Raw genomic sequence first — 27,831 nt, forward strand, 5'->3', positions numbered from 1 at the left:
GAGCAAGGCAGAAGACCAAGGGCCAAGCGTCAGTCGGTATGCGAGACTCAACGAGCGAGTGCGTGGGTGTGGGGTCGTCACATGCGACCCTATAGGAGGTGTGTTCTATCTCTTTCGTTCATTAGAACCGCAAAGTTTGTATTTCGTAAGGTGTCAGTATTAAACAGAAGGACTTAGCATAGCCTCCTATGTAGAGACAAAGCCTCGCAGATCGCCCCGAGAAGCGGCCGCCTAAATGGAAAAGGTGGACAGGCACAGAACGGATTAGAGGAGAGCCACGTGACTGGCGCCCCGCTGCGGCGAGACACCGAAACACACTTCTCCTGAGCAAATAAGTGTGTTTCGGGTCCTCGCCGCTACAAAAGCTGTGCGCTGGCGTCCAGGTTCCCCGAAAATTGACTCGTTGATGCTCTGTGCTACCACATCCTCGCGCTCCAAATCTGCAACCGGCCACTCTGAGTCTCCGTCGTCGAGCCGCCTTGCTTTGTGAGCATAGACAAGGCGGTATCCCTCTCGAGATTGAAGTGGCTACCATATATCAGAAGAAGGATTGGCAACCAAACCATCGGAAATTAAAGCGGAACGAAGAGCGAGAATAGCCAATGAGTGGGATACGTATAGACAAAAGCCAAACAACCCAAGATTTAAAGGAAGAAGAGAGGAGCCAGCGTACTTGCCCAGTAGCAAGAGCGAAGAAAGAAGGCCGTCAGTAAGCGCCCCGACTGTGCGACATGAGTGCGAAAAACCGAGCGAACATCCACAGCGTGATGAACCCCAAGGAAGCGAAGGTACTGAGCGAATTTTTATTTTGCGTGACTTCTGAGAGTAAGGAGCGACCAAGTAATTCTCATAGATTTAATTGAGCGCGTCTATTTCATCGCATAGGCGAATTTCGATCGTGCTGTGCGACCAGGGCGTTTACGTCGAGCGCCTTGCGGTTGCGGCATTTTATTTTCTCTACGTTGTGAGTTTCCTTTGTTGGTGCATAATCAAAGTGTAAAACACGTATTGTTAGGAGGTTATTGAATGTGTTAGTCTGCTACTTGAGTATTTGCATGTTGTCACACGTTGCGCGAATTCTTTGTGAAGCCATACCGGCAGAGTGCCCTCTCCTACTTTCAGCGTATCGCGTAGCTCTCGAGTTCAGATGCGTTCTGCCGTTTATGACTAAGGACGTGTTTCTACAATTGAGTGTTGGCGATCTTAATGTATTCTATGTTTCGAGATTGCATCGTAAAACATTCTTAAGTGTCAGTAGTAATTTTAGTTTTTGTACAAAATGACAAACCTAGACGAAACATTCCCCATGACCGTATTGATAAAACAGATTGTCTTAAAAAAAAAAAAAAATCATCACCGAATTGCTTCGCAAGCGAGAGGGAGCAAGAAGCACAATGCCAACTTTTCACATGATGCCAGATGTGAAGAGAAAATTAGACTTTAGTGTAATGTGTAATTAAGCTACTTCACGTCATCGGCTGCAGTAAAAAGAGAGTTTCTTTCACGCCAAGGTGCGATTGTGCGGAGAAGCAAATATGAACTTTGTGACACTCGAGAACAGATAAGCCTGCTGTCCGGACACCTCTGTACAATGCTAATGGAACGATTGCTCTAGGACGAAGATGACCTTATGCACAACATTCAGGAGTTTGAATGGTTCAAAAAATAACGCAAAGAACTTTCTTTATAAGGACTTGATAGAGAGAGAGACGAAGAATGAAACCGTAAACAAGTCTGGCACAAGACGACCACATGGAAATGAAACTCGGGAAAAACAAAAAGCCAAGGACAGTTGACTGCCAGTAACGAATGGAAGAGGGGAACTCAAATGATATAAGTGCGGTAATTTTGGAGACATCTCACGAGACTTTCCGGAGGCTAGACGTCCACTTAAAGGGATTGTCCGGTCAAATTTTGTATTCAAGAAAACAATTGAGTATCATTGTTAGTGCCTCGAGACGCATCGTATGTGCAAAATCTGAATTTTATATGCCCCTCTGCATGAGTAATTAAATTTATACTGCCCCAATCGCACTCTAGCGTAGACGCTGTTTTCGGTGGCAACATGGGAGTACTGATGTCACACAACACAAAGCGAGCATTTCTGTCTCGTCGTTTATCTGCGAGTGAACGCCTCACCGTGCTTCATTTTTGTTGTTGTGCTCGACTTGTTTCGTGGTTGGTTGAGATTTTTGTTGCGCGGTTGGGTGCCACAATTACCGGGCAGCACATGCCAGCCAAGACATGACGTTCCACACTTTTCCGTGAGATGTGCATTGACGGGAATATGGATCGCCGTCCGTAGGGACTGGGTTCCCGTCAAGATCGAGATCCCGCTTATGCAGCAATCATCTCACAGAAGAGAGCTACAAGCTGGGCTCTAAGCGGGCTCGTAAGCTAAGGTGTGATGCTGTGGCAACGATATTAAACTACATCCATCCACTCCTCGCTCAAATCGGATCAATCGATTTGTTTATGCAGCGAAACCAAAAGCAACAGCTAGGCCATCTCGAAATAATACCAGAAGTTGTATTTAGTACGCGTGCAGCCGAATTCTGTTTGACCCGCGTGTGCAAATAGAGCGTGGCTACGATTCACCAAGCTCGTCCAAGTCAAGTGACGACATGCATTTGAACGATTCGCCGGTTGCCTTCGACCCGCGGTCATCGCCTCTGAGGGAAGGACCCGCAGCCTCATCACAGATCCAGTGGATCCGCCGATATGTGCACCCAGATACCGCTTCGTGTACCGAGGTGCCGCTTCAGAGGCGAAATCTGCATCCTTTGCTTTGCAAGCGCTCATAATTCGATCGGTGGCCGTCGCAGTTGTGTTTGCGCGAAACGGCATACGTTTGCTCGAAGCTTATGACTGTTTGCGAGTAATATCCTGCTAAAAGGCGCGACTTTTCCTGCACATGCTTGGGACCAGCAATAAAAGAATTGTATTTCAGTAGGGTACAGCCTAGGAGAGTGGTTCTTAACCATCGATGTTTCGCGGACCCCTTGTGGATCGGCGGAGATGATGGAGGACCCCGTTTGTGGTGAGAGGAGAGGAAAGGAACATAATAATGATCTAATAAATGTATATAACTAAGGGATAGTGTGAAGTAGACCTCCCTCTTTTACGTTCACACGAAAAAGCTCGCCCGAAAACCAAAACATTTCTTTTCGACCTAAAAAAATAAAACCTTTTATTGCCGAACTCGAATGATCAGGCAGGGCTTCGCGAACCCCTAGAAGGTCTTCGCGGACCCCCATTTGAGGACCACTAGTCCTAGGAGACCATATAATTCAAAACAAAATACAAGACATCCATCGACCAACGCTTGTTATCCCGTTCATCCGACAAACCTTTGCTTTTTGTGACGTCACGAAGCAGCTACGGATATCAGCCATTGACACTGGCGAAATTCGGGGTTCAGTTTTGTATATACGCTCATGAAAGGTTTAGTTAATAACGGGAGATCATATATCAAAATAAAAATGTCGTTTGTCCACATGAAGGCTCCCTCGAAGTAACGAGCGCAAAAACTTAAGTAGTTCCGGTTTCGACCGGACAATCCCTTTAAGTGCCTGAAATGCAACAAGGTGGGACGCAGGCAACGCCATTGTACGAAGACCACACGAGGTGAAACGAACACTGTGAGCGAGCCGAAGGAAGAAATAGGAGGCCCAGGAGGGCCCCTGAAACATGTCACTCGTCGGACGATAATTGGGTTGATTGACACCGGAAGTTCTGGGTGTCTTCTACGCGCCTCTGTGGCATCCTGTTGTGGTGAGACGTTGTTTAGAGAAACAACGGCCTTCTATGGCTTCGGAAACACAAGCACGCCGGCAGCAACAGCCATCGGCGGGTGCAGAGCTGACCCGGAGGCCGACGTCGTCGCCTGGAGGGATATTCCCACCTTGGGTGTCCCAGACAAACCTCATTCAATGGACCTACTAGTCGGCCGCTCATTTGCCGAGCTCCCATACATTGCGCAGGCTAAGATAGGTGGATGCCTATGGTTCTGGAACAAGAGGGATTGCCCATTTGCTCCTCCGGAGCCACTGAACGACGGTTACCAGCTGCAAATGAAGACGATGGAGAGAACAACGCTTCAGGCGCAGAAGATCAACCGAATTACGCTGGCGGCAGAGTTCGACATTACGGGTCCTGTTATACTGGATAGCTGCGGGCGTCAAATACTAATTGAGGTGACTGTGGCTGTATTTCCAAGAAACTGCCAAGATGTGGTCATCAAGAAGGAACAACAACTGGGTAGTGTAACAAAAGTCGGAATCGTGGGCAACCTGAAAGTGGGTGAAGAGATCGAAGTATGGGCCAAGCCGTGTGGTGAGAGAGAAGGACCCATCACTAAAACGCGTTTAGTTACTGTAGTGCAAAAATGTATACAATAAAGAGACAACAGAGCTTCTTCAGCTGAATGAATATCGAGAATGGTTCAGAATTAACTTAATTGAGCTCGTATGAATGTCCGTCGTCGAAATTCACATTAAAGAACTAACTGAACCCTTTTTGAGTAGCAGAAAGCCCGCTCTAAAAGGTTTTGCTTAATCAGGAACTCGCGACCCTATGTCTTGATGTCTACGTCTTGTCTACGTCTACGTCTACGTCCTATGTCTACGTCTTGGCAGCCAGCGTTATTAGATTAGCTCAGTCACGGAACTGCTCATAGACGCTGCATGCACGAGCAATACCTCCCCTCACCCCCCCCCCCCTCACTCACCACGACTCGCCTCCCGTCGTTCGACGCTCCAAACGGCTGCTTTGGTAACTGCAGTCTATTCCATAGATTCGATGGGATTCGTACGTTTTGAAGCGCAGCGTCTAGATGGCGCTCCACCGTACTCCATGGAACACACAGTTCGCAAACGAAAATCTAGATGGCGCTTCGAACGACGGGAGGGGGACTGAAGTGAGTGAGAAGGGTACCCTCTTCCGCGCGAGTTCCACAACTGTGGTGATCTAGTAACGTTGTTGCCAGCTCGCCGGCACGTGATATTGGCGACGTGCGCGATCGAAAGAGTCACTGTGGTCGGCCTTCCACGATTGGCCGAATGCTGACTATGACGTCAGAAAAGGATTGATTGAAACGTTTATTTGAAAGATCACGCCTCTGGCTTGTGCGCCTCATGTGGCGTGGGGGAAGGGAAAAAGGGAGCTAGCGATGACGATGGATCAGATGTACCGTCCGATCCCGGAGGACCGGAGGTAGGAGATGATGGATGAAAGACGGCTGTTCTATCCGAGGGTTCTGAGCACCTCGGGTGGGTTCATTCCCATAGGGTCTTCGGTCGAAGGGAAGGTGGCAGGTTGCTGATCGCCGAAAACCTGTTCCCTATTGAAAATAATTCTAGAGTGCCCATCAGCCTTGAAGGATTATGGGACCTCACAGACCTTCAGAACCCTTCAGAAATACCCTACAGAAAAGCCCTTCAAGGATACCCCACAGAAAACCCTTCAGCCCCACATCCCTTCACCCAAACCCCTTGGCCCATCAGCCTTTTAGACGCGCCAATAACTGTGAATCATAGACCAAAATGCAGTTCAAAACCTTATTCGAAGTTTATTTCAGACATTTTGTTTTACATGCATATTGTAACTCAAAAAAGTGATAAAAACCAATGTTTGTTCAATCTCGGACGGAAGGAGCTATAGATGAAAGCGATCACATCAGATAGGGATAACTGAGTTCTTTATTACACAAATCAAAATATATTAAAGTGCTCACAATGCCGCTGGGTAAATTCCTGATATTCTTTATTTTTTATTCATGAAAAACCCGCAGCGCCTATACAGGCATTATTGCAGGGGGGCACAATGCATTAAAAAAGAGATCCACATTCTCGCGGCACACCACTTCCGCCGGCAAGGAATTCCATTCAGCAATGGTTCGTGCAAAAAAAAAAGTGTTTCATAATGTTTGTCCTGGAGAAGTACGGCTGAACCTTATAACAATGGTCTGCACGAGCAGAACGGTAAGATGGGGAATGCAGAAACTTTGCAGCACAAATTCCTGTTTGGTTGTAATAAATCGAGTAAAACAATTTGAGACGCAGCCTTTTACGACGTTCATTTAAATGCACCCATCCCAGTTCCTTTTTCATTTCAGTGGTGCTACTGAAACGATCGTATCTTCCCAGGACAAACCGAGCAGCAACACATTGAATACGTTCTATAGCACTGATACGAACCTGGTAAGACGGGTCCCACACATGACAAGCATACTCTAATATCGGTCTAACATACGCTTTATACGCTGCCTCCTTAAGTTTTTTGCTTACATGTTTAAGGTTGCGCTGTAAAAAAACTTAAAGCCCTGCCTGCCCTGGAAACGACACTGTTCACTTGAGCAGTCTATGTTCCGTCTTCAGAAAATATAAGACCTAAATATTTATAAGATGGCTCAATTCCAATATTTTCATTGTTAATGGAGTACTGATGAGTCAATCTATTATGTTTTCTAGTGAAACACACATGAACACACTTGCCAGCGTTCAATGACATCTTATTGTTACTACACCATGATTCAATTCGTTTCACATCTCTCATAAGCTGCGTGAAATCCAGACACTGCGTTGTACAATGCACAATCATCGGCAAATAGACGTATTTCTGATTCAATTCCTCGGGAAATATCTTTAATATAAATGAGAAAGAGAAGCGGTCCCAACACAGACCCCTGTGCCACGCCAGATGTTACAAAAACACCACCCGAACTTGTCCCATTTACAACAACCTGTTGCTGCCTTGAAGCTAGGTAATCTCTTAACCAGTGCATCACATTATTATCAATATTTAAAACTTCAAGTTTCTGCAGTAATACCGAATGAGAGACAGTATCAAATGCTTTCTTGATATCTAAAAATAAAAAAAATCAACTTGACCTCTATTATCAAGTACTGTGGCAATATCATGATAAAACTCGATTAACTGCGTCGTATATGAAAAACCTTTTTCGGAACTCATGCTGTTGATCATTCAGAAAGCCGAACAAATCAAGGTGCTTCATTAACGCCGAGTACAAAACATGTTCGACAATTTCACAGCACACTGGGGTAAGCGAGATCGGCCTGTAGTTCGAAACAATACCTTTAGATCCGCCCTTTAAAACTGGCACGACATTGGCTATTTTCCAATAATCAGGTAGTTTTCCCTCCTGTATTGGTAGTTCAGCTAATAAAACCGAGCAGGTGAACGTCACGGACTATACACACTAAGTAAGCACGTTTGGCGAAAACCACGAGCTCGCAAGAAGCACCCGCCACCGTTGAGAACTCCTGAGCACAGTCAATGTGTCGTCTCTGGTGGCTGCCGTCGTGGCGGCGTCTTCGGCGTCATTTTCGCTAGCTGGATGCTTCTGAAGCTCGACGGACGAAGAGGCGCACGGAACAGGTGCTGACAGCGGCTGGACATCCACCGTCTCAGGTGCCGCAGTAACATGATCGCGGTGCGCAGGCACTACGTGCGGTGGGACGCTGACCCCGACTGCCTGATTTGCGGCTAGTAGGCCGACAACGGCTGGCGCCGGAGGTTGCTGGAGAGGCCGCCTTGCTGAGGGTCCTCGGGCATCGCCTTGCCTTCTAGTGGGTCCCTGGTCACTGCGGCATCCAGGGCAATGAGCAGGTTGACAGGCTGGCCGACAAAGTGCACGACGCGCCCCGGTTCCGGACGTCGAGCGTTGGCCCCTTCGCCGACGCCAAACTCCTTGCCGCCCGAGCGGCCGTGGTGGCGCACCCCGAGGAGCGGTGCGCGGCCGCGAATCACCCGGCAAGACCGCCCCTCCCCCCCCCGGGGTCACGATCCGTCGAGTCAACGCCGTCGTACACCGCATCCGAACGAACTGCGCCATGATCCCGGTGCGGCTCCACTGTTTCCGCCGCGACGCCGAAACGCCAACCCACACTGCCCGAACTGCGGAGAACGGACAGATAAGGCGCACCTCGTCGCCTGCAGGGAGCACGACGGCGCTAGGGCGGCCCAGCTCTGGGGCGGCCATGACAGCATCCCCTGCCGCACTGGGCCTTTCTTGCGGACCGAAAGACGAGATTTTACTGCCACGAGGCGAGAGACGCACCAAGGAAAGAGCTCTGAAGATCCTGCTCACCTTTCTCGAGGATACCAGCCTCATCGAATCGCTGTGAGCCCATGGACGAGCGGATGGCGCGGCCGGTTAAGTAGACCACCGGGTGCGCTTCTCAAACAGGAGAACTTGCCAAGCGACGAAGAAGGGACAAATGGCTTCCACGCGGCTTTCCCGAGCTTTCCTCCCCCAGCGCAACCGGACCGGCGACTCCTCCTCACCTAACGGAAATTTTTTTCCCCCGCTGGATTCCTGTTTTTCTCCTCTCTACCTCCCGGCTTGCTTCTTCGGCCATTCCCCACCCTCCCTCGCCTCTATTTTTAACTCTATCTCCCCCATACCTCCCTGCTTTTCTCTCACCCTCCCCCCTTCCAGAGCCAGTGAGAAATGCGCCCTGCGCACATACACTATTGGCTCTCATTTTCCCCCCTCATTTTCATTTACAACGTTTAGAAACGTACACCGAGCGGACGGGGTCGCGTTCGCTTGGAAAAGCCGCTAGGCAGGCGCCTCGTGAATTCTCCAAATAGGGCGGTCATCCCCAGTGGCTTCTTGGAGACCGAACACCCGGGCAGTGACAGACGGGTCCAGGAGCCGACTCGTGTTTGATAGAAGGGCAGTAATAAAAATTTTAACGGACACACATACGATCGGCATTCTCCAAACGCTTATTTTTCCCATCGCAAACAATAAGTAGCTAATTAAACTCGAGGAAGAAAACCAGAAGGACGGACAACCATGAAAGTTTGTTGTTGTCCGTCCTTGTTTTCTTCCTTAGGCTTAATTATCCCTATCATCCCGCTCGTTCTGACCTTAAATAAGTAGCTATGTTCTAATTCTGCGAAATGTGTTTTCTCCACCTAGGCCGTGGCCCCACAGACATCTCAAGAAGCCTGAACGTTTTCCCGACCCCATTAGAAAAGTTATTGACAGGCTTTCAGACATTTCAAGGCATTGTAAAGGGGACTTCAGACATTTCAGGAGAGCCTCTGACGGGGCCAACGAACCCACCAGGAAATATCGGCGCCCCCTTCAAACATTTCAGAAATTCCTGAAGTCCCCTTCACACCCTCTAAAAAAGTCCTGAAGTCCCATCAGAGCGATTTTCAATAGGGTTCGTTTAACGTCTCTGAACAGAACCATAGAAGGTGGTCACAAGTCGCGGGGGCACCGCAGTGGGGACATCTTGGTTCAGGTCCCGTGTCCTCCTGGTCTGTTGGCTTGTGGAATCTGGCAAGCCAAACGGGAGTTAGCATACACACTAAAAGTTTTTACACCTTTAAGGGTGTAAAAGGGGTGTTTTGGCAATTTACACCCTTGGCTACACCCCTTTAGCACCCTTAAATCAGCTACTGCACCCACATTATTGTACCGAGAGGGGTGTTGTTTCGTGTTACACCCTCCATTTAGTGGAGGGTGTGAGAAGGGTGTAGAAGAGGGTGCTAAATAATAATATGAAAGGATTTCTGAAACCTTATATGTGGACCTCCCCATAAATGTATAGGTTAAATTTATGCTTAAAAACATCGGTTGTTAGCAGTCGTTTTTTATAATGTTAGTTGTAATTCATGCAAATAGTTGATAATAAAGTGCCTCTCCTGCGTGCAATTTTTTGTGTTCACAAAATTTTATACGAGTTCATATTCAATTTTCTTAAAAATTACTCCATCCACAAAAAATTGGAAACCAGGGAGAAATTCTGAATGCTATCATTTTTTACAAATATTTATTGATCGAAGTGTAGCAGTAAGAAAATCAGTCTCCAGTTTACTTCTGACAACACAACATGAAATCAAAATATAATATGTTTGACAAATATTCATGACATGCTGCCAGAACCTGTCACATTACCATGTCAACCTATGAAAAATATTGATTTGAAAATATGACGACATGCACAAGAACTCACACACATAAAGAAGCAGAACCCATAAAAAACCAGTCCGAGACATAAGACTTCCTAAAATATGGGCTAATGCAGTATCCTGGTGTAGATCACACAAAATCTGGAGAACCAGGAGAAAAAAGGAGACATTTGACTTTACTGTCGACAGTGACATCATTCTATTTTTACATTTATCAAAAGAAAAAACCAAGAAAAATAAGCTGTCTTGTCCAACCATTTTAAACAATCAAAAAGCTAATTCTACTCAGTGTGTGTTGTCCAACCAGTTATCGCAGCAAGAGTCAACTGAGAAAAGGTGACAGTTGTTTTCACTGCCTGTTTTTCGACTGTCTCTCATCGTTGTTTAGCTAGTTTCTGCAGAGAGCACCAGAACTGAGTGGGCTACCATTCAATGATCCATGAAATCTCATAGCAATGAGTGACGTGCGCTTATAACAGTCTGTCCTTTGTGCTCCCGCATGTATAATGGTTCTGTTGTACAGTCTGTAAGTGATGTTACAACTTTGAATTCTTGCGTCGCACGGACAACATAGACGTGAAAGTGCTCGTCGAACCGGACTGTCTCAAGCACATTCCCCAAAGATAAAAGCACTTTGTTAACATAAAAAATTTGACATATATGCAGAAATTCGGGCAGAGCATCGTCAGGAACACTTTGGACAAGAACACATCCTGTTTTGTAGACCCTGCCTTCTATGCTCACAGAGTTCGCTACGAATGAATCAACAGTTTCAAGATCATGCTGAGAGATAAACTCCTTGACGCATTCAGGAAGATGTTCACAAAGTATGGGGCGACAACCTGTTGTGATGGGAACGCTCTTCTCACCAACAGCTGCAAAAGAGAAACACTGCAAAAACTGATGCCTCACTGCTAGACTGTGCGAAAGACTCTTAAAGTTGCGGATTTTACGAGCCATGTCTTTGAAATATTGGTGCTTTCCCTCGAAGCGCATCGCCCAAAGTTCAACTAATGGTCCAAACCTTTCCATGCACGACGGATAGTGAATAAGGTAGTGCATTTTGCAAGGAACTTTAACAGATGGGAACAATGTCTTGAAGTCGAGACAAAAAAAAATGAATCTTCCTTTGCAGGTAGCCAATGTGCGAGACTGGGATTTTCCGGCTCATGATGATATCCATGATTTCGCGAAAAAGCAAGTAAAGTTGCCATACTTCGTGTTCTGTTGGAACACATTCGCCAACGAAAAAGGTTAGATGACGAAATAGGCAAAAGACCTGCGTGGCTGATCCTTTCATGGTTGCCTTTCCTTTAAGAAATTCACTAGAAATAGGCTCTGGCTTATTTCGCGCATCACAAGGGTCATAATTCCACTCACTAATTTCCTTGTTTAACTGTGCAAGAGTAAAAAGTCCTTGTGATATTAAGGAAGAAATGATGTGTCTTAGTGCAAATGGTATAACACCCTCGTGCAAGTCGTGCATAACGTCAGGCGGAAAATGCTGTGTGGCATTGAACCCCTGGCATGTAAGAGCACAAGCTGCAGTGACCCCATACAATGATGCAGTTGGCAGTCCAGCCTTCAACATGTTCATATGATGCTCGTGACCTTCCGGTGTGCGCAGCACGAAATCGGTCTCCAGGTGCTTGTAGTTGATTTCACAGTGCACGGCCATGCAGAACCTGCAAATCCTACCTTTGTTGAAACTACGTTTAAAGCCTCCCATTCTATGGCTCGACAGATTATCCCCAGTCAAAACAAAGACTGACCCTCTCATCACTTTTCCGTTTGCAACTATGCCTTCAGTTTCTAATCTGCTCACATCCTCAAGCAAAGGTGCAAGAATCTTAGGCAGACCATAGGAGTCCACATGGTGGTCATTCACTAAAAGTGCCAGGTGCATTCCTGATAGCGCAGAGCGGAACCTTGCAGGAAAATTCAGCACTGAGAAATACACGGCGGTCATCTTATGCTTTCCTCTTTTGCTGCCCAAAGGGTTGCACACCTCAAATTCATCAGTATATAACTGCAGGCAGATTTTGTGATGGTCACCTTCAAAGTAGGCATGGTCGCGAAATGCACTGCCATCAAACACAGAACACATATGGTTGTCAACCTTTGTGTAAGCATTAAAGTCACCCGATAAGGTTGGATGTTCAAGGATACACGTGAGGAGATCACAGAGCGGCACATACTCCATGGTGTCGTCTTTTCCATTGCTGTTGGTTCCTAGCACTACTGTACGGGGCTCAACAAGTGGAAGATGTGTCCTCCAGAACGCGTTCCGGCCAGCTGTCGTCAGTAGCCGGTCCAGTTCGTCAACACAGAATAGCTCCCTCACGTTGGCGGCCACCTCGTTGTTGAGCTGGAGTTGTTTATGTTCCAAAATGGATTTTACGAAAGAAATCACATCATTTGTGATTTCATCTAAGGTTGATTCTGGAAGTCGCCTTCCCTCTTTCCACTTGAAAAGAAGGAGAGCCAGCTGCTTTACACAGCCGCTTGGACCCTGGGTGGATTCACACACTTGTGAAGTCTCTGTACGCAGCTCCTCTTGCCTTTCTTCTGCGTCCGGATTACTCTGTACACCAACGTCATCACTTTGAAAGGCATCCCCAACACTCGGTGCTGCATCCACCAGTTCATTCGCTCCCACGGCTCTTTCTCTTTCGACTGATCCAGGGTGATTTCTGTACACATGTTTTTTATAGGAAGCGAAGAGTTTAAATGTCCGCATGCAGCCACTTAGGCCGCACACCCAGTTGCTTTCGTACCCATGAACTGAGTGAAAGTGCCTGAATAGTACCCTCAACGAAAAAATGTGGGACGCACACCTTGGGCACCGGAAGTATCGGACACCTGGCATCTGAAAAGAAAGAAGCCCTCTTTTCATTGATATGACCTTCGTTACGTAAGTTTGATGCTCACACTACACGCTTTCAACTAGAGGCAAAGTGCAATGTAACGTTTCTAAACCCGAGAAACACCGAAAAAGAAGATGCACACACAAACGGAAAAAAAAAAAATACACGCAGTCTCTAACACAGCTGTGAACTCTTCGAGACGGTGGGTGTGTGGTCCTTTTCCGTGTCTCATTTCTGTCCTCTTGTGTTTAAAGTTTACCAACGTTTTAAATTTACCTTCTTGCCTGTGCCTTTACTCTTCCTTCAGTTGCACTGACATGCAGGTATCGAAGAAATAAAAATCGAGAAGAGACAGAAAGGACAAAGTCGTGCCTTGTCCATCCTTTTCCTTTGTGTCTTTTCTGTCCATGTTTTCATTTCAAAGGACCGAGGAAACATAAAGAGCACAATCTCTTCCGACATTAAACATTACAATGTGGCGTGAAGTATGTAATTGCAATAAATTAATTTCTGCGTCAAGATAAACTAAGTTGGAAGTAAGTTTAGAGAAGATAAATTATATCATATGCCATTAGTCAGTATCATATATAAAGTTACTCGCTTCTTTTTGCCGTACTGAGTCATCGCTTGCGAACATGACTCTAAACGACAAAGCATAACTTTTATTTGGAAATATTTGTAAAACATAGAGCACGGCCACTAAACACGATGACAGGGTACAAGAAAACACATATTTTCAACTTTCAACACACAAAGTATTGTCGAGTTAGAGCAGGGGTAACCTCGCTTTACTGCAGTGATGTGATTGGCATAAGCCGTTTTGGAGCACCCTCTGGAGCAGCCAAAACAGAGTTGTGGAACAGCAAATCTGGCTTTTGGAGCAGATATCCGTAGAGAAAAATATATATTCATTTCAAGTAGTGGACAGACGAAGGACACATTGCTCGCCGCAATCAACCAATTATTGTTAACATAGACCACCTGGGAGTCTTTCAACATGTAACTGAAATGCCAATGACATGACACATTTTGTAATGCTTCAGTTTGTGGCGATAGCCATTGAAAAAAGAAGATCGCGTGGAATAAAAGTGCCACATCAGCTCGATTTTGGAATTTGTCAGACGTAGCCGCTTTTCGTCTGTCTTTTTCTACATTTGGTGACCCGGACGTGATACAAATATATCGGACCACATGTTTAAATTTATTTGAAAATGACCAGCTTAGTAGTAGATATCACATTATTAGGTTTATTAGTAATACAATAAATGGAAGCAATCTCCGACTGATGAAGCACGTAACTACTGCCTTGTAATGCAAAATTGTCGCGCGAGCGGAGATGGCTGTTCGATGGAAACCATGCCACTCCGCTCCGCCTCAACTAATTCCCAAAATTGTATGCAAAATGTAACTGTCCAACATACGAGAAAAAAAAAAAAAAGTCCAGCGACACGTTCTTGCCAAGGCGGCAAACGAGGTACAAGCTAAACACAGAAAGAAAGAAAGAAAAAAAAAAAAGAAAGAGGAAAAAAAAAAAAAAAAAACCTGAGCGCATCGATGCAAGACATCGCGAGCCAGGATCAAAAAGTTCTTGGATCGGTTTGTGCAACGACTGAACTCGAGACAAATAAGCACGCTGTGCGGGTTCAGCATGCGGACATTGCGTTCTTTGCTTTAGCTCACTTCTCTTCACCAACTTCCTTTCGCGGCTCATTTTTCACGTACCCGGGTACGTCTCGAAAGAAAGCCTACCGAGATTAACCTAGGTAATCAATACTTCGACACTGCAGTCTTTGAGCTTAAGGTATGTTTGTAGTAGCGCATTAAACAAGAACAGGATTGTCCTTACGTTTCAGTTCAGAAAGTGCCATTACTGCAGTGACGTGGGGACGGCAACACCCGATGTCGTGCGACCACAGTGACTGGAAGGCAGGGACCAAATATGGTTGGCCACGGCCGTTGCTTTTAGGAGCGAGTGCTTCAGCCCATGAAATCACTCCCGCCGCGCAAAAACATGGTTTCGTTTCACAGCATGACGGCATGGCTGGTAACCAGCACGCTAGCGTCGTAGCGTCCGCACATGCCCATGTCTATGATTAAATTTTTTTTAAAAGACGCGAGACTAGAGACGGCAGGAAAAACCATGCAAGACCAGATGAACGATTGATGCAGGGTACTGTGTCGGACGGCTGCTTGAACCACCTATATCATGTGTGCTCAATTACGGTACCCGGTTTAGTTTCGGTTTTCAAAGGCGACCAATATTCGTCCTTTGGCGCAGGCTACCGTAGCAGGACGTAGCGGGGTTAGCCCCTTGGCGCAGTTTGGGGCAGCAATCACATCAGTGCTATAGAGAGTGGCTCCAGAGAAAGCCGCGTGAAGGGAACGGTGCGAAAACGAAACTTGCCGAAATAGCGGGAAAGAACGGAAGGAAAGGCGGCATCCCGATTTCTTTCCCACCAGCATGTTCATTCGCCCGCTCCGCCAAGGCTGCCAATTTTCGGTGGCTCTGCTCTGAGGAAAAAGCTGACTTTCTCTCTCCCCGGCGCTTCTTCCACGGCGAGATTTTGTGGCGGGTGGAAGATAACGCGGAACGCAGCGTGCGTCAAATTGACAGGAGCAGGCAGAGACCGAAATCAACGCGTCCTGGGTCATATATACCTTTGGATGCGTACGACGTCGCTCGGATGTGATGCTCTGCAGTGGCTGTTTCGTTAGTCAGGACGGGAAACCGAAGCAAGTGTCCACACGGCCACACCACGTGAGTGGGGACAACGTGGTCAGGACGGGGAACCGAAGCAGGTGCCCACGCGGCCACTCCACATGAGCGCAGCCAACGTAAAGTGAAGCCGTGACAGCCCTCCACGCGCTGCGAGCAGTGCCAGCAAATGCTGGACCAGCGTTACCAGATGGAAAAAAAAATCGAAGTCAGTAGATGGGCCCCATACATATCAGTAGATCACCAAACAACCAGTAGATACTAAAAAGAAAGTAAAAAAAAGACCTTTGTGTATTTCTCATTGGTCTTAATACATAACATAACATCATAAATAATATACTAAGAAACACACGTAGAAATTAGTTGCGTTTTTTGCTTGCAGCATTTTTTTTTTAATTCCAATTTCCAGCGGCCAGGTGTAAAACACATTTTTTTCCAGAAAGCAAAATGATTACCCTTAGTACTTTCCAACGATGTAGGTACATTCCCATGCTGTATTCAACGAGCTTGTATATACTTTTTTTCTTTTTGGAGGGGGCCGGAGGTGTAAAATGGCCGCTATCTGAAGAGTTGCCGCTTCTCATAGTACGTGGACGACACTGATCTCTATGACAATTGTGGACGAAACCAAGCAAAGCCAAAGACGTATCCGTTCCGAAAGTACGCGCGTACGCGCCTGCGTTGGCCATTGAGATCAGTGGCGTTGGCTGCATACGGCTTTGGGTAGATGAATCGAAGGATACGTAGATGCATATGTATAGTTTCGTTCCTAATAATTTCACATGCGTTTGATGGCTAACATGAGAACAGCCCTTCAAAATTGTGCATTGCTGTGCCCTTGAAATGTTTTTTCATTCTGTTGAAAAGAGGTCTCCGACACTCCACTCAACTTTGGCGGGGTGGCGGAGAGCAATATAGAGATCAATGGCGGAGTGTGGCAAAGCCGGCAAAGCAGCTCGACCATGAGCTCGGCGCTCTATGCGGTGCAAGGTGCCGCCATTACTTTCTGGACGTTGCCTGTTTACGCCGTTTACGTATCCTCAATTTTGAGAGCTGTCGAGTAGTAAACTTGTTAGTGAGCGCGTTGGTAATGATATAGGTTTCAGAAAGAGTTATATACGTAAAGACAGGGGACGGGACAACATATCTTTCAACTTTCAACAAACAAATGATTTATTGCCGGACGCTTCTCCTTCGGAGCTCCACTACAGGAGAGGGAAAGTTAAAAGGAGGGAGAAGGGAAAGAGGGGGCAAGACAAGGCCCCGGGAGGAAACTGCGGGAAAGTAAAGCGCAGAGACAGCGGGAAGGAGAGGAAGGAAGGAGGCATCCCAATTTCCCTCTCAGGAGCAGGGACCACTCGCCCGGCCCGTCAAGGACGTCAACTCCGGTCTAAGGAATGTCACCTCCCTCGACAGCCCGCTGTGTTCGCCCCCGCAACGGTCTCCCTGTGTTCTTACACCTCCCCTCATCGCCCTCCCCTCTTTCCCCATCGCCTCCCCAAGTCGAGCTCTGAGCGGCTAGCCGCCCCAGTAAATCTGTAGCTGCAAGTCGAAAGCTGTGTCGTCTGTTTCGTCCTCTTGTGTGTTTCTTTCGTTTTAAGTCAATGGAAATGTTCTTCGGCGCCTCTTTTATGGCGTACGCCTCCACGATCTCGCGCCCGTAGCGGTTCTTGATGGCCCCCAAAACACGCGCGGACGGGAACTCGGGGGCACATGGAGCGCAAACCTTGAGGTGATGGACCATGGGGTGTTGGGAGCAGGGGCGGATTTAGAGGGGGGGTCCGGATGTCCTGACCCCCCTCTTGAATTCTGCATGTGTAAAATTTAGGGCGTGAAACGAGGGAGAGGGGGGGGGGGGTCCTAAACATGTGGTGCGCTGACCAACACCTGACCCCCTCCTCAGGAAATTCCTGCATCCGCCCCTGGTTGGGAGTCCTCGTCGTTTTTTTTTCTATTTCTCTCCTATGTTCGCGCAGGTGGCAGTTGAGGCCGCGCCAAGAGGCACGCGGCCCCTTTCGTTCCCTGCGCGGTCGGACGGGTGTATTCCGTGCCCTTCTCGTGCGGGGCAGAGTACATCGTACAGACGGGCCGCTGCCTCAACGACCGCCTGCGCGAACATGAGAGAGAAATAGAAAAAAACGAGGGGGACTCCCAACACCCCATGGTCCATCACCTCAAGGTTTGCGCTCCATGTGCCCCCGAGTTCCCGTCCGCGCGTGTTCTGGGGGCCAACAAGAACCGCTACGGGCGCGAGATCGTGGAGGCGTACCCCATAAAAGAGGCGCCGAAGAACATTTCCTCGGCCTCGCTGTCGCTGTCGGAGAGAGAGGTGACATTCCTTAGACCGGAGTTGCCGTCCTTGGCGGGCCGGGCGAGTGGTCCCTACTCCTGAGAGGGAAATCGGGATGCCTCCTTCCTCCCCCTCCTTCCCGCTGTCTCTGCGCTTTACTTTCCCCGAGTTTTCTCCCGGGGCCTTGTCTTGTCCGCCCCCTTCCCCTTCCCCCTCCTTTTAACTTTCCCTCTCCTGTAGTGGAACTCCGAAGGAGAAGCGTCCGGCAATAAATCATTTGTTTGTTGAAAATTGAAAGATGGTGTTCTCCCGTCCCCTGTCTTTACGAATAGTAAAGTGTTTTTGTTTAAATTCTTAGTTTTGGCGCGGTTTGTTCCTCAAGTATTTTCCGGAATATATTGTGTGCTTAAGCTACACTAGGTGGCGCAAGCTGCCACATATACACCATTAACCATCGGTTCAGCCATCTATCCACCCACAGCCTTCACCCACTTATCGTTCCTTTGTTCTGTTTGGCGCGTTACTTGCGGTGGTGACGAATGACGGTTGGCGAGTTTACCGAGTTGACGAGCCAAACGAATGTCAGTATTTTCGCGCCTAGCTGCTCGCGTGGCTTTAGCAGCGTTCGACAATGCCGCCCGTGCGGTGTCTGGTCACCGTGCCTCACCTAAAGGCTGCCAGGTCTTTCAAGCTCGAGGATGGATCGGTAAACTCTTTGAAACATGCGGTGGCTACGTGCCCCGTTCTTGGGAACTCCATCAAACTGTCTTCTGTCAGGTTTCAGGCAAGTGCCTCGTTTCTGTTGACATTTTCCCCGTGCTCGAACTGTAGCAGGTCACAGTAAGCTAAGTAAACGAAGGATAGAGAAGACACCGAACTGCGAAGCTGTGAACCACCTAATCCAGAAAAAAATATCGAAGTGATAAGATTTTAACCGCCTAAACCACCGTCATCTTCGAATCTATCTTGGAAAGGGTACATGTTATATGAGGAAATGACGTTTTAGCGCGAAGAGTAAAGTATAGACCGCATGAAAGCGATTTGGCGAGTGACGAGGCAAGCGTCGGTGAACCCGCTTCGCTGTCGCTCGGTCACTCGCGCGACGAGGCAATCCGCATGAAAGCAACGGGAGCAAGCGACATTGTAATCCAAAAGGAAGTGTCTAGAGTTCCGTCCAGGCGGAACGATGGTCGCCACTAAAGTAACGTCCAAGTTGGGTCTCGTATAAAGCAAATGTTGAAGGCTAGTTTCTGAAGGAGTAAAGCTATACGCACTCCGGAGTGCGCTTCGGACGGAAATGGCTACACGCACTCTGCGGAGAGCTCATGCCGCTCGGGTCACCCTTTTCGAATGGCACGTGTATCGCTGGGGAGCCCGCCTGCGTTCCCCCCGCTTCGCGGCGACAGTGTGAGGCTGCTAATTACAAAACGTAACCAGTACACGCCGCTTCGCGGCGTCCAGCCGGCAACCCAAGCCCCGCTGTCCCCGATCGCATCAGGAAAGGGAGTCCCGTACCATTTAGTTTTGCGAAGTTTCGTCGGCAACGAATCTTTTAGTGTTCACCGGGGAAAAAACAAAAAACAAAAAAAAAAAAAAGTAAATATTGCCAAATGCTTCGACAAAACAAAATGTTTGAGAAAACGAAACAAAAAGAAAGTGGGACCACCGCGGATCGAACCCACGTCCACTAGCGTACGAAGCTGACACCTTAACCACTACGCTATGCCACCGCTTAAAAGAATGAGTTGTTGTGACTATTCCTTTTATATGAGACTAGCGGAGTGCGTATAGCTATTTCCGTTTGAAGTGCACTCCGGAGTCCGTAGGCTTTATCCTTTCTGAAGTGGTGGTGTAGTGTAGTGGAAAGGTGTCTGCCTTACACGCAGCGGGCCCGGGTTCGAACCGCAGTGTGGGTTTACTTCTTTTTTTTTCTTCTCGATTTTTTTTTTTGTCGGTATTTACATTTCTCTTTTACAATTATCTCTGAAAGACATGAAGGCATGTTGTCGACGAAACTTCGCTGAACTAAATGGCCGGAGGTGCAATAGGGCATAGCGGGTTTGGGTTGCTGGCTGGGCGGCGTGTACGGAGGGCTAAGTGGGTTAATAGGGAGTTTTCATAGACCGTTTTCGCCGTCCCGCAATGCCCTACGCAGCTTGCTATGATGTCGGAACTCTACAGTCAAGGGCATGGGCGCACAGGCGCAGTAGCGGCTTCTTCGTTGCAGAGGGCTTAGCGGTGAACGAAACATGGTCTACGAAAACTCCCTCTTAGTTTTGTAATTAGCAGCCGCATACTGTCGCCGCGAAGCGGCGTGAATGCAGGGGAGGGGGGGGGGGGGTGTTAACGAGCCCCCCAATGATACACGCGCCGTCGGAAAAGGGTGACCCAAATGGCACGAGCTCTAGCTCCGCGTTCCAGACGGAACTCTAGTAGCAGCTATCGTTCCGTCTGGAACGCTAGCCACACCGTACGTCCAAATCGCCGCCTTCCCTAGGTTCACAGGGGCGAGAGAGGAGGGTGGGGGAGAAGGTTAGGCATATCCATTTCAGTGCTCTGTCTGGACGTAACGCTAGCCACAGCGTTGGACGTAACGCTAGACACCTCTTTTTTTTTTACTTTTTTTTTGTAGGGCATTTGACAATATTTACAGTAAGCTCTCCACGTCGTGCGTATGGCCATTTCCGGTCAACGTGCACGAGCTCGTGCCTATAGCCTTTACTCTTCATTGAATAGGACTGATTTGAGCCAGCACATATGAGAACTGAAAAGAAGCTAAGTGCCTCTGGAGCTGATTTACTAACTATATAAAAATATTTTTGGGTTAGATATATGTGAAGCTAGTCCATGCGCATACATTTTACAGATGCTGGATTTGGTATTTGAAGAATACACTGACCTTGCTGCGGACGACGAAATACATGACATGGCTAAAATCACTCTCCTGCCCATTGTAACTGTCCCAGAGGGTGGGCCAGGCTCATCTTCCACTCAGGTATTTGGTTTTGCAACAAGTTCAAGGTATATCAAGCATTAATGAAAAAAAAAAGAAAGAAACGGTTTATTACTAGGAATATAATCACAACTGTGATAGGCTGTGTCTATACGAGCGTTTTTTTAATTTTTTATTCTTTAAAAATTTTTTAATGGTGATAGCTATGTTAATGCCGCCTTCACTGTATGTTTGTGGAGCTTGGTGCCTGATTATGATTGGTAGAAAAGCGTCCTGTCACTTCTGTACGTCCGTCACTATCCAGCAAGTGTGACGCCGGCGCCTCCAGCAGACACGCTGTCTGTCGAGATAGTGGCGAAGGGCATGAAACACGGGCGTCACTTTTTTTTTTGCATCATAATCAGGTGCACCTTTCAGCGTGTGGTTTTGAGTTAAGCAAAAAAAGGAAAAATTAACAGATGAATATCTCAAAGCCTGTTGCTGTTTCGGGAACCGTGTCAATTGGGTTGGCTTTTATTAATGGCCACCTTTAAAACTACAATAGACCCTTTCCGGAATTCAGTCTGGCCACTTTGATCACTATCATCATCATCTGAAAACGCCATATGTGCTACACTAATGGCGGACTTCTGTTTACTGATGAAGGAAGTTGAAGATGCTCCTGAGCATCTTCATCTTCAGACCCTCAGGGCTAGGGTGACCAGACGTCCCGTTTTGGCCGGGACAGTCCCGTTTTTCAGGCCCATTTCTGCCGTCCCGTCTTTTTATCCCAATATAGAATCATGTCCCGTTTTCGCAGAAGTACATAGTTTCAAAATTGGCACCAAGCGAGTAGAAGCAAACTGCAACTATGCCTATTCGTTGCAAGTATATTTTACAAAACTAACCGTAGGTACTTTACAATATTTACCCAGAGAGTAAAATTTAGGACTGTTCTTGCCCACAAACACTTTTTCTTTCGCGAGGACGGTAGAAATATTTTTTTTTAGTTACTGGATATAGCACGGATGTAGAATCATGTAGGAATAGCACGCATGTAGAATTTAATTACATTTTTTTCTCAAACTTTAGTACCCCCCCCCCCCCCCCCCTTTACCGCTGGGATGTCCCGTTTTCTTACTTGAGGAATATGGTCACCCTACTCAGGGCCTGAGGACATTGCAGAGGGGAGTGTGTTACAAGGAGACATCAAAAGCAAACAAACAACAATCAAAAGCAAACAAACGACAATCTTAAGAATGAAAAAAATACATAATAATGAAATGCTAAAAGTTAACACTGTTAAGGCATCGTTTAGAAGCGATGGAATCGGATATGGATGCCACAGATGCTGGAAGGTGATTCCATAAGACCGTCGTCTGAGGTATAAATAAATTATAAAAAGTTGTAGTGTTACATTGAGGAATGCCCATCTGTGGATGGTCAAGAAATTATGATATGTAAAGAGGTGTCAGTAACTTGTCACATAGCAGAGGATTATAGTAATAAATTTTGTGGAACAGACACACTGTTAAGATTTCCACGTAATGCAAGGTTAGGTAGGTTCAAACTTATTTTCATTGATGTTACACTGGCAGTGCAGTGATAATTAGCAAGGATGAAACAAACAGATCTGTTCTGAATTGCTTCAAAAGCCAATATCAACACGTTAATGCCAGGGTTCCCAATTCAAGAGGCATATTCCAGCTTAGAGCGCACGAGCGTTTTGTAAAGAAGCACCTTGAGAGATAAGGGAACTGATGAGAAGTTCAGTGTGATTGTTCGCCTGCACTCAAGCACGTAGACCAAAGTATAGGGTGGTCCAAGTCACCAGGATCGATATAAAATGGATCATAGAAATCGACACCTGCACGTAGCAATCTAGACTTTTTGTCAGAGGTGTATTTCACATGTCGCTTTCTTTTTGTAAAATTAGAAAGCGTAGCTCTCTTTCTGTAAAAAATAAGGCCAAGAAACTTGCCAGGGTCTACGGCGGACAGTGACGCAGACGACAGGGGTCTAGTAGCAAGGTGTGTTTGGCGTTCGTATAGATTGATGGGCTACCTCCTTACTGCGACGGCTTGCGACCAAGGTTTTATAAAATGAAGATAATCTTTTTCAAATGTACCTTCGGTTAAAAAATAAATGCGGGCAATAAAAGCAGAACTTAAAGTAAAAAAAAATGTGTCTGCATAACGACAGCGCTTTTGCTGCCAACGTGTCGTCTGCTAGCTTTAGCTGGTCGGCTGCACCGTCGGACGCTGCTCCCGATGCCATCTATGAATACGATCGCCAAACACGCCCTGCTACTGGGCTTGGTCGTCTGGGTCGTTGCCTGCCGTTAACCCTGGCAATTTTCTTAGTCCTATTTTTTGTAATTTTACAAAAAAAAAATTGACCCGTGAAATAGATCTTTGACGAAAGGTTTAGATTGCTACGTGCAGGCGCCTGTTTTTATGGTCCATTTTAGATCGATCCTGGTGACTTGGACCACCCTATATATAGAGTATTGTATCGGGCACATAGGGTTTTGTCGAGGGGGGGGACCGCCCATGTCAAAATGGCATAGATGGGGGAGGGGGAGCGGGCAGGGAGAGGAGGTCCCAGCAAAACTGAGGATTTGGGGCTATGTGCTCGTATTGTATATGCAAGTACAGTTGCTGGTGGTGTGAGCTGGAATATGCAAGCGGTGACCGGGCTGCGCAGACCACATAGCCGCAGCAAGTGACTGGCCACAGCCTGGTCGTCACTCATGCTTTCCTGCTTATATCGCTTGCTAATGTATGTATCGAGGTCCTCGTTAGATAAACTTTGTTTCGTGTTAGTACTGGATACCAGAGCAGTTTGAGTGTTGCATTAGAAGGAGGGGGCCAGTCAGGGCCATGTCTTTTTCAAAGTGATATGGCTTGCATGCTCTACTGGACGGTGTTGCACTGTACTCCGCATATTATTCTTAGCATTGAACAGCATCTCTGTTTGACACTATGTGAAATTGCATGCTGTGCATGTTTGCATCTACCGAAGAGCTTAAGCTTCAAATTCGGGCTCAGATTATGAGCCACGAACCAAGAATACGGTGCCGAATTTCTGTATTATTGAAGACGAGCGTATTGGTGAAGGTTCATATCCACACACGAAAGGATAAGAAACGGAAGGTGGACAGGGCCGAAATAGGACCTCTGGAAAGATATCTTGGTTTGTTCTTGTCCACTGCGTTTTTTTATTCTTTCATGTGTGCATATGAAAATTTTGTACATTACGATTTATACTGAATTCCTGAAACGGCGAGCATCTAGCGGCATTTATAAGTAATAAATACACCAAACCTTACTTATAGCATGTAAAGTACAAACCGTTATATCATTAAAACAGCCTGCTGGGGTCCTTAACACAAATCCAGTAACTTTACACTGCAGGGATTTCCTTTCGTTTTAGGAGGAGGCTTCATTGGAGACGGTGCGCACTGAAAACTGTGAAACCGCCCAAAGAGAGAGCTTGCCAGATGAAACTTCTCCAGATGACTCCTCTCCAGATGTACCATTGGTAGGCATCGAGCCCTTTGAGCTGTAAGTGTGTTTTAATGGTTGCGACTATAGAGGCTATGTTGTGATACAAGGCAGCCTCGAAATGCTTCTATTCCGCTGTCACTATAGAACGGCGGACAAAGTGGCATCAATGGAAACGCTCATACCAGCTGCACTAGCGTCTCACCGGGTGCCTACCGTACATGTGCGCTTTGCTTAGGGTGGTGACATCTAGCCATTTTGGTTCGCGTCTTTTTATTTATTGTTTGCTTGGATCACATGTCGGCTAGTAGCTTTACCTGCGCGGTGCCGTTTTGTTTCATCTACTTCTTTGACGCATCTCACGTACATGGACCATTGTGTTCTGCTGCGTTCCCTGGGCAATGGAGGAACCAGGCACGTATCCAGGGGGGCCCATGGGGCCCGGCCCCCTCCCCCCCCCCCCCCAATATCTTCCATTTTGCTGGGGCCTCCTCTCCCTCCTCCCCCTCATACAGCATTTGGCCTCTGCCCCCCCCCCCCCTCCCTCCCTCCCTCCCTCTTCCGAAACAAGACCCTGGCTAAGTTCCTGGGAGGAACACGGGCGCTTCACAAGACTGATACACGCATGTGTCCTCACCACATGCAGTTTATTCAGGGAACACAGAGCTGATAGCTCAGGTGGTAAAGCACTTGGCTCACACACAGTAGGCCCATAGTTCGATCCCTGGCAGCGGCAAAGTGTAACAAATGTTTTAGAGCATTGATCAATATCGACGACGGTTTCTCTACACCATCATTTCAAAGGGGGGTGAAGAGCCCATAACAGCTATCGCTTTAAAATGAGGTTGAGAAAAAGCATGTGAGACGCCTATAACATATTTATTGTATTTCTGTTTTTTTGTTTTTTTTTTATATGCTTCTACATAGCAACATTTTTTTTTCTTTTTTTTTTAATAATCATTTTCTTATAAATTAATTGCACTATTTTTAGGCCTTCGTGTTCAGACGACGATGGGAACACCTTCATTTTCCCCAAGCTTGGAGCTCTCCATGATACGATCATCTCTGGCAAACCTCTGACATCTTCATCATTCCGAAAGATTGTGGAGCTCCTCTTTCGTGCAATGGTGAACATAACAGTGTAAGTAAGGTGGTCTCAAAATTCGGACTTATTCCTAGCTTCATCATTTCCAGTTCCTTTCATGGGTGACTTCTTTGTGGGCACCGGTCAACCTTTGTCTTGCTGTATCTTTCTGTATCCAGCTAAACCTATGTCTTAAATCACAGTATCGAAGCAGGTGAAACTAATTTTTGCAATATATTTGAAGTGGGTTTAATCCCTCTAACCCTCCTTGTATACAAAAAAAAAAAGTAATTCGGAAAAAAAGCTAGGTTGCTTCTTTCTGGTCCTTATCTTGCCAAATTTTGTGCAGTGGTAAACATAGTAGATTGATGGCTTATTTGCGTTGTTTCACAAGTGCATCTTTGTGCTGAATTTTAGGCTTCTTGGTCGAGACCGCTGCGCCAAAAATGAAATTAGTCAGTTCAGGCTAGAGAAATGTTTGGTTAGTTAGGTCACTTCTTGTCATTTGCTAGAAGCAATCCATGCCCTCGCTGTATTTACAGGTGTATGTGTTGCTGGTGTGTAAAATTAATGGAAGTTTTAAGTAACTTGCTCGTTTTCCTTCAATAGGACAACATGTCTCTTTGTCGAAATTCATATTACAAGAATTTGCTAAGCGGAAAATGTGTAGATATTCCTTTTTTTTTTTAAATATCTGAAAATTTGGTGCGACTAGTTATAATCGATTGGGGGTCATTGGCATGTTTAAAACATTGATGCACTGTGTACCATCTGAACAATACCTTGCATCTTCCTCGCGTAGGCTCAGTCTGCATACGGGACCTATTGATTCACAATGTGGGTTATAATATTAGAGATTGTTGAGCCATAAGAATGGGCACGACTTTTCTGCAGGTTCCCATCTCAGCACTTTTACTCCAAGGTCACTCAGCTACTAACTGACAAGTACCCTCAGCTCCAACATGTTATAGGAACTGGATCAGTAAGCACATTTCTTTTGCACGTTTATAATAATAGCTGCGATCAATTCTTAGCATTGGTGCTTCTATACATCTTTCCAAAAAACGCTCCTAGGCCGCCGCCATGTTGCTGATGCTGATGCAGCTGGCCCTCTATCAGCTAGAAATTTTCTGCCACCCTCTTGGACTGTGAACACCCGCTCAGTGCGGTTCTCTACCTGTTTTGGCGGTTTTGCATTAAACGTTTTCTCGCCCCTCTTGAAAGTTCCCACTTAATTTTTTTTATGAGTGCTGCATACCCTTTCTGTGTTATCTTCCATTGTGATATATAAGACTGGTAAGTGCCTGCCATTCAAGCTTTTCTGCTCGACATTCATGGGAAACGAAGGAAGTGATGGACGTCGAACTGCCCTCAACGCGATTTTGCAAACATTCTTCTCCCCCCTCCCAGAGATAATCCGCATAGAATCCTCGGTCATCTCCAAAAATAGTTGTCTGGGTTGGGGTGGGAAACGGGTCAGTCGCGTTTGTTCCTTTACCTTGGTGCTTTAGTGAAAAAGAAAGCTCTCCCCAGCTCAAAGGTGAAAAGAGTATAGCTGGACGCCATAATTTCATTCCTTGGCGCAGGAACGATTCCCTTGGTAGGCTCCCAATAACTGATATCGCAGCAAAAATGCTATGGCTGGACCTAAATTTAAATTTAGATAGTTGTTCAAGCTGTGGTATTTCTTTATTTTACAGGACTCGTGGAGAGTAGCACTGCGGTACAAGTTCAAAAATGAAAGACGTCGCCTTTCAGACGACGTCCGGGTTGCTGAAAACCGTGCAAAATTTGGATCAAAAAGACCAAATGATGGAGGTGCAGCCACACAGCTGAAGCGGCAAAAAAAGATTAAGCTGGTGAGGGGCAATGTTTAAACTTTCCGGGATAAACTTGGAAGATCAAAAATTGCTGATGTGGTTCGGATGCGGATATCGTGTCTGCATAGTGGATGATCAAATTGTTATCTACGCATGGTTTTCTTTCTACTCATCAGTGTCTGCCTTAGAAATCAACGAAACGCTTCCATCAATCAGATAACGCGAATCGGGAAAACTACAATGGTTTATCCCGTCTCCGCGAGTAGGTGGAAGCATGAAATGCTTTCGAGTGGAAAGGATTCGGAAAGATGATGATGGCAGGGAGCTCGATTCATTCCGATTCGATGGTTGGCACTCACTGGAAGCTCACCTGAGATTGGAGCTCACCTGGAAGCTCTCAAGATCCCAGGCGAGCTTCCATTAAGTGTCAATCAGTGATTTGGAACCAGTGGAGCCTCCTGCAATCGTCCTTCTTCTGGGGTCCTTGTCTCACAATGTCCATAAGATCTGAGAACATGCAGCACTCTAATGAGCAGAAAGAGTACTACCCTTGTCGCACTATGGTTTTCGAGATCACTGGCACGTAAAGCTCCTTGCACATCGCCAAAGAGCTTTGCACATGAGCAATCTTCAAGACTTCGTTAACACTACAATTTCTTCCTGTT

At 46.7% G+C, this 27,831-nt stretch overlaps 2 protein-coding genes across 2 annotated transcripts; one reads left to right on the forward strand and one right to left on the reverse strand.

Moving 5' to 3' along the window:
• Positions 1-9,793: 9,793 nt before the first annotated feature.
• LOC115315799 lies at positions 9,794-16,668 on the reverse strand. The gene is made up of 2 exons (XM_029975108.2): positions 15,477-16,668; positions 9,794-12,820 (listed from the first exon to the last, which is right to left on the reverse strand). The coding sequence occupies exon 2, from the start codon at positions 12,818-12,820 to the stop codon at positions 11,027-11,029; it is 1,794 nt and encodes a 597-aa protein (XP_029830968.2). The 5' UTR covers positions 15,477-16,668; the 3' UTR covers positions 9,794-11,026.
• A 1,437-nt stretch (positions 16,669-18,105) lies between these two features.
• LOC120844439 lies at positions 18,106-27,621 on the forward strand. Its single transcript, XM_040216227.3, has 6 exons — positions 18,106-18,608; positions 20,691-20,819; positions 24,192-24,322; positions 25,254-25,403; positions 26,241-26,328; positions 27,047-27,621. Exons 1-6 carry the CDS (start codon positions 18,456-18,458, stop codon positions 27,221-27,223), a joined length of 828 nt encoding a protein of 275 aa, XP_040072161.1. The 5' UTR covers positions 18,106-18,455; the 3' UTR covers positions 27,224-27,621.
• The last annotated feature ends 210 nt before the right edge of the window (positions 27,622-27,831 follow it).

This window comes from Ixodes scapularis, unplaced genomic scaffold, assembly GCF_016920785.2.
Source record: "Ixodes scapularis isolate PalLabHiFi unplaced genomic scaffold, ASM1692078v2 PGA_scaffold13__105_contigs__length_92229423, whole genome shotgun sequence".
In the NCBI taxonomy this organism is placed as follows: domain Eukaryota; kingdom Metazoa; phylum Arthropoda; class Arachnida; order Ixodida; family Ixodidae; genus Ixodes; species Ixodes scapularis.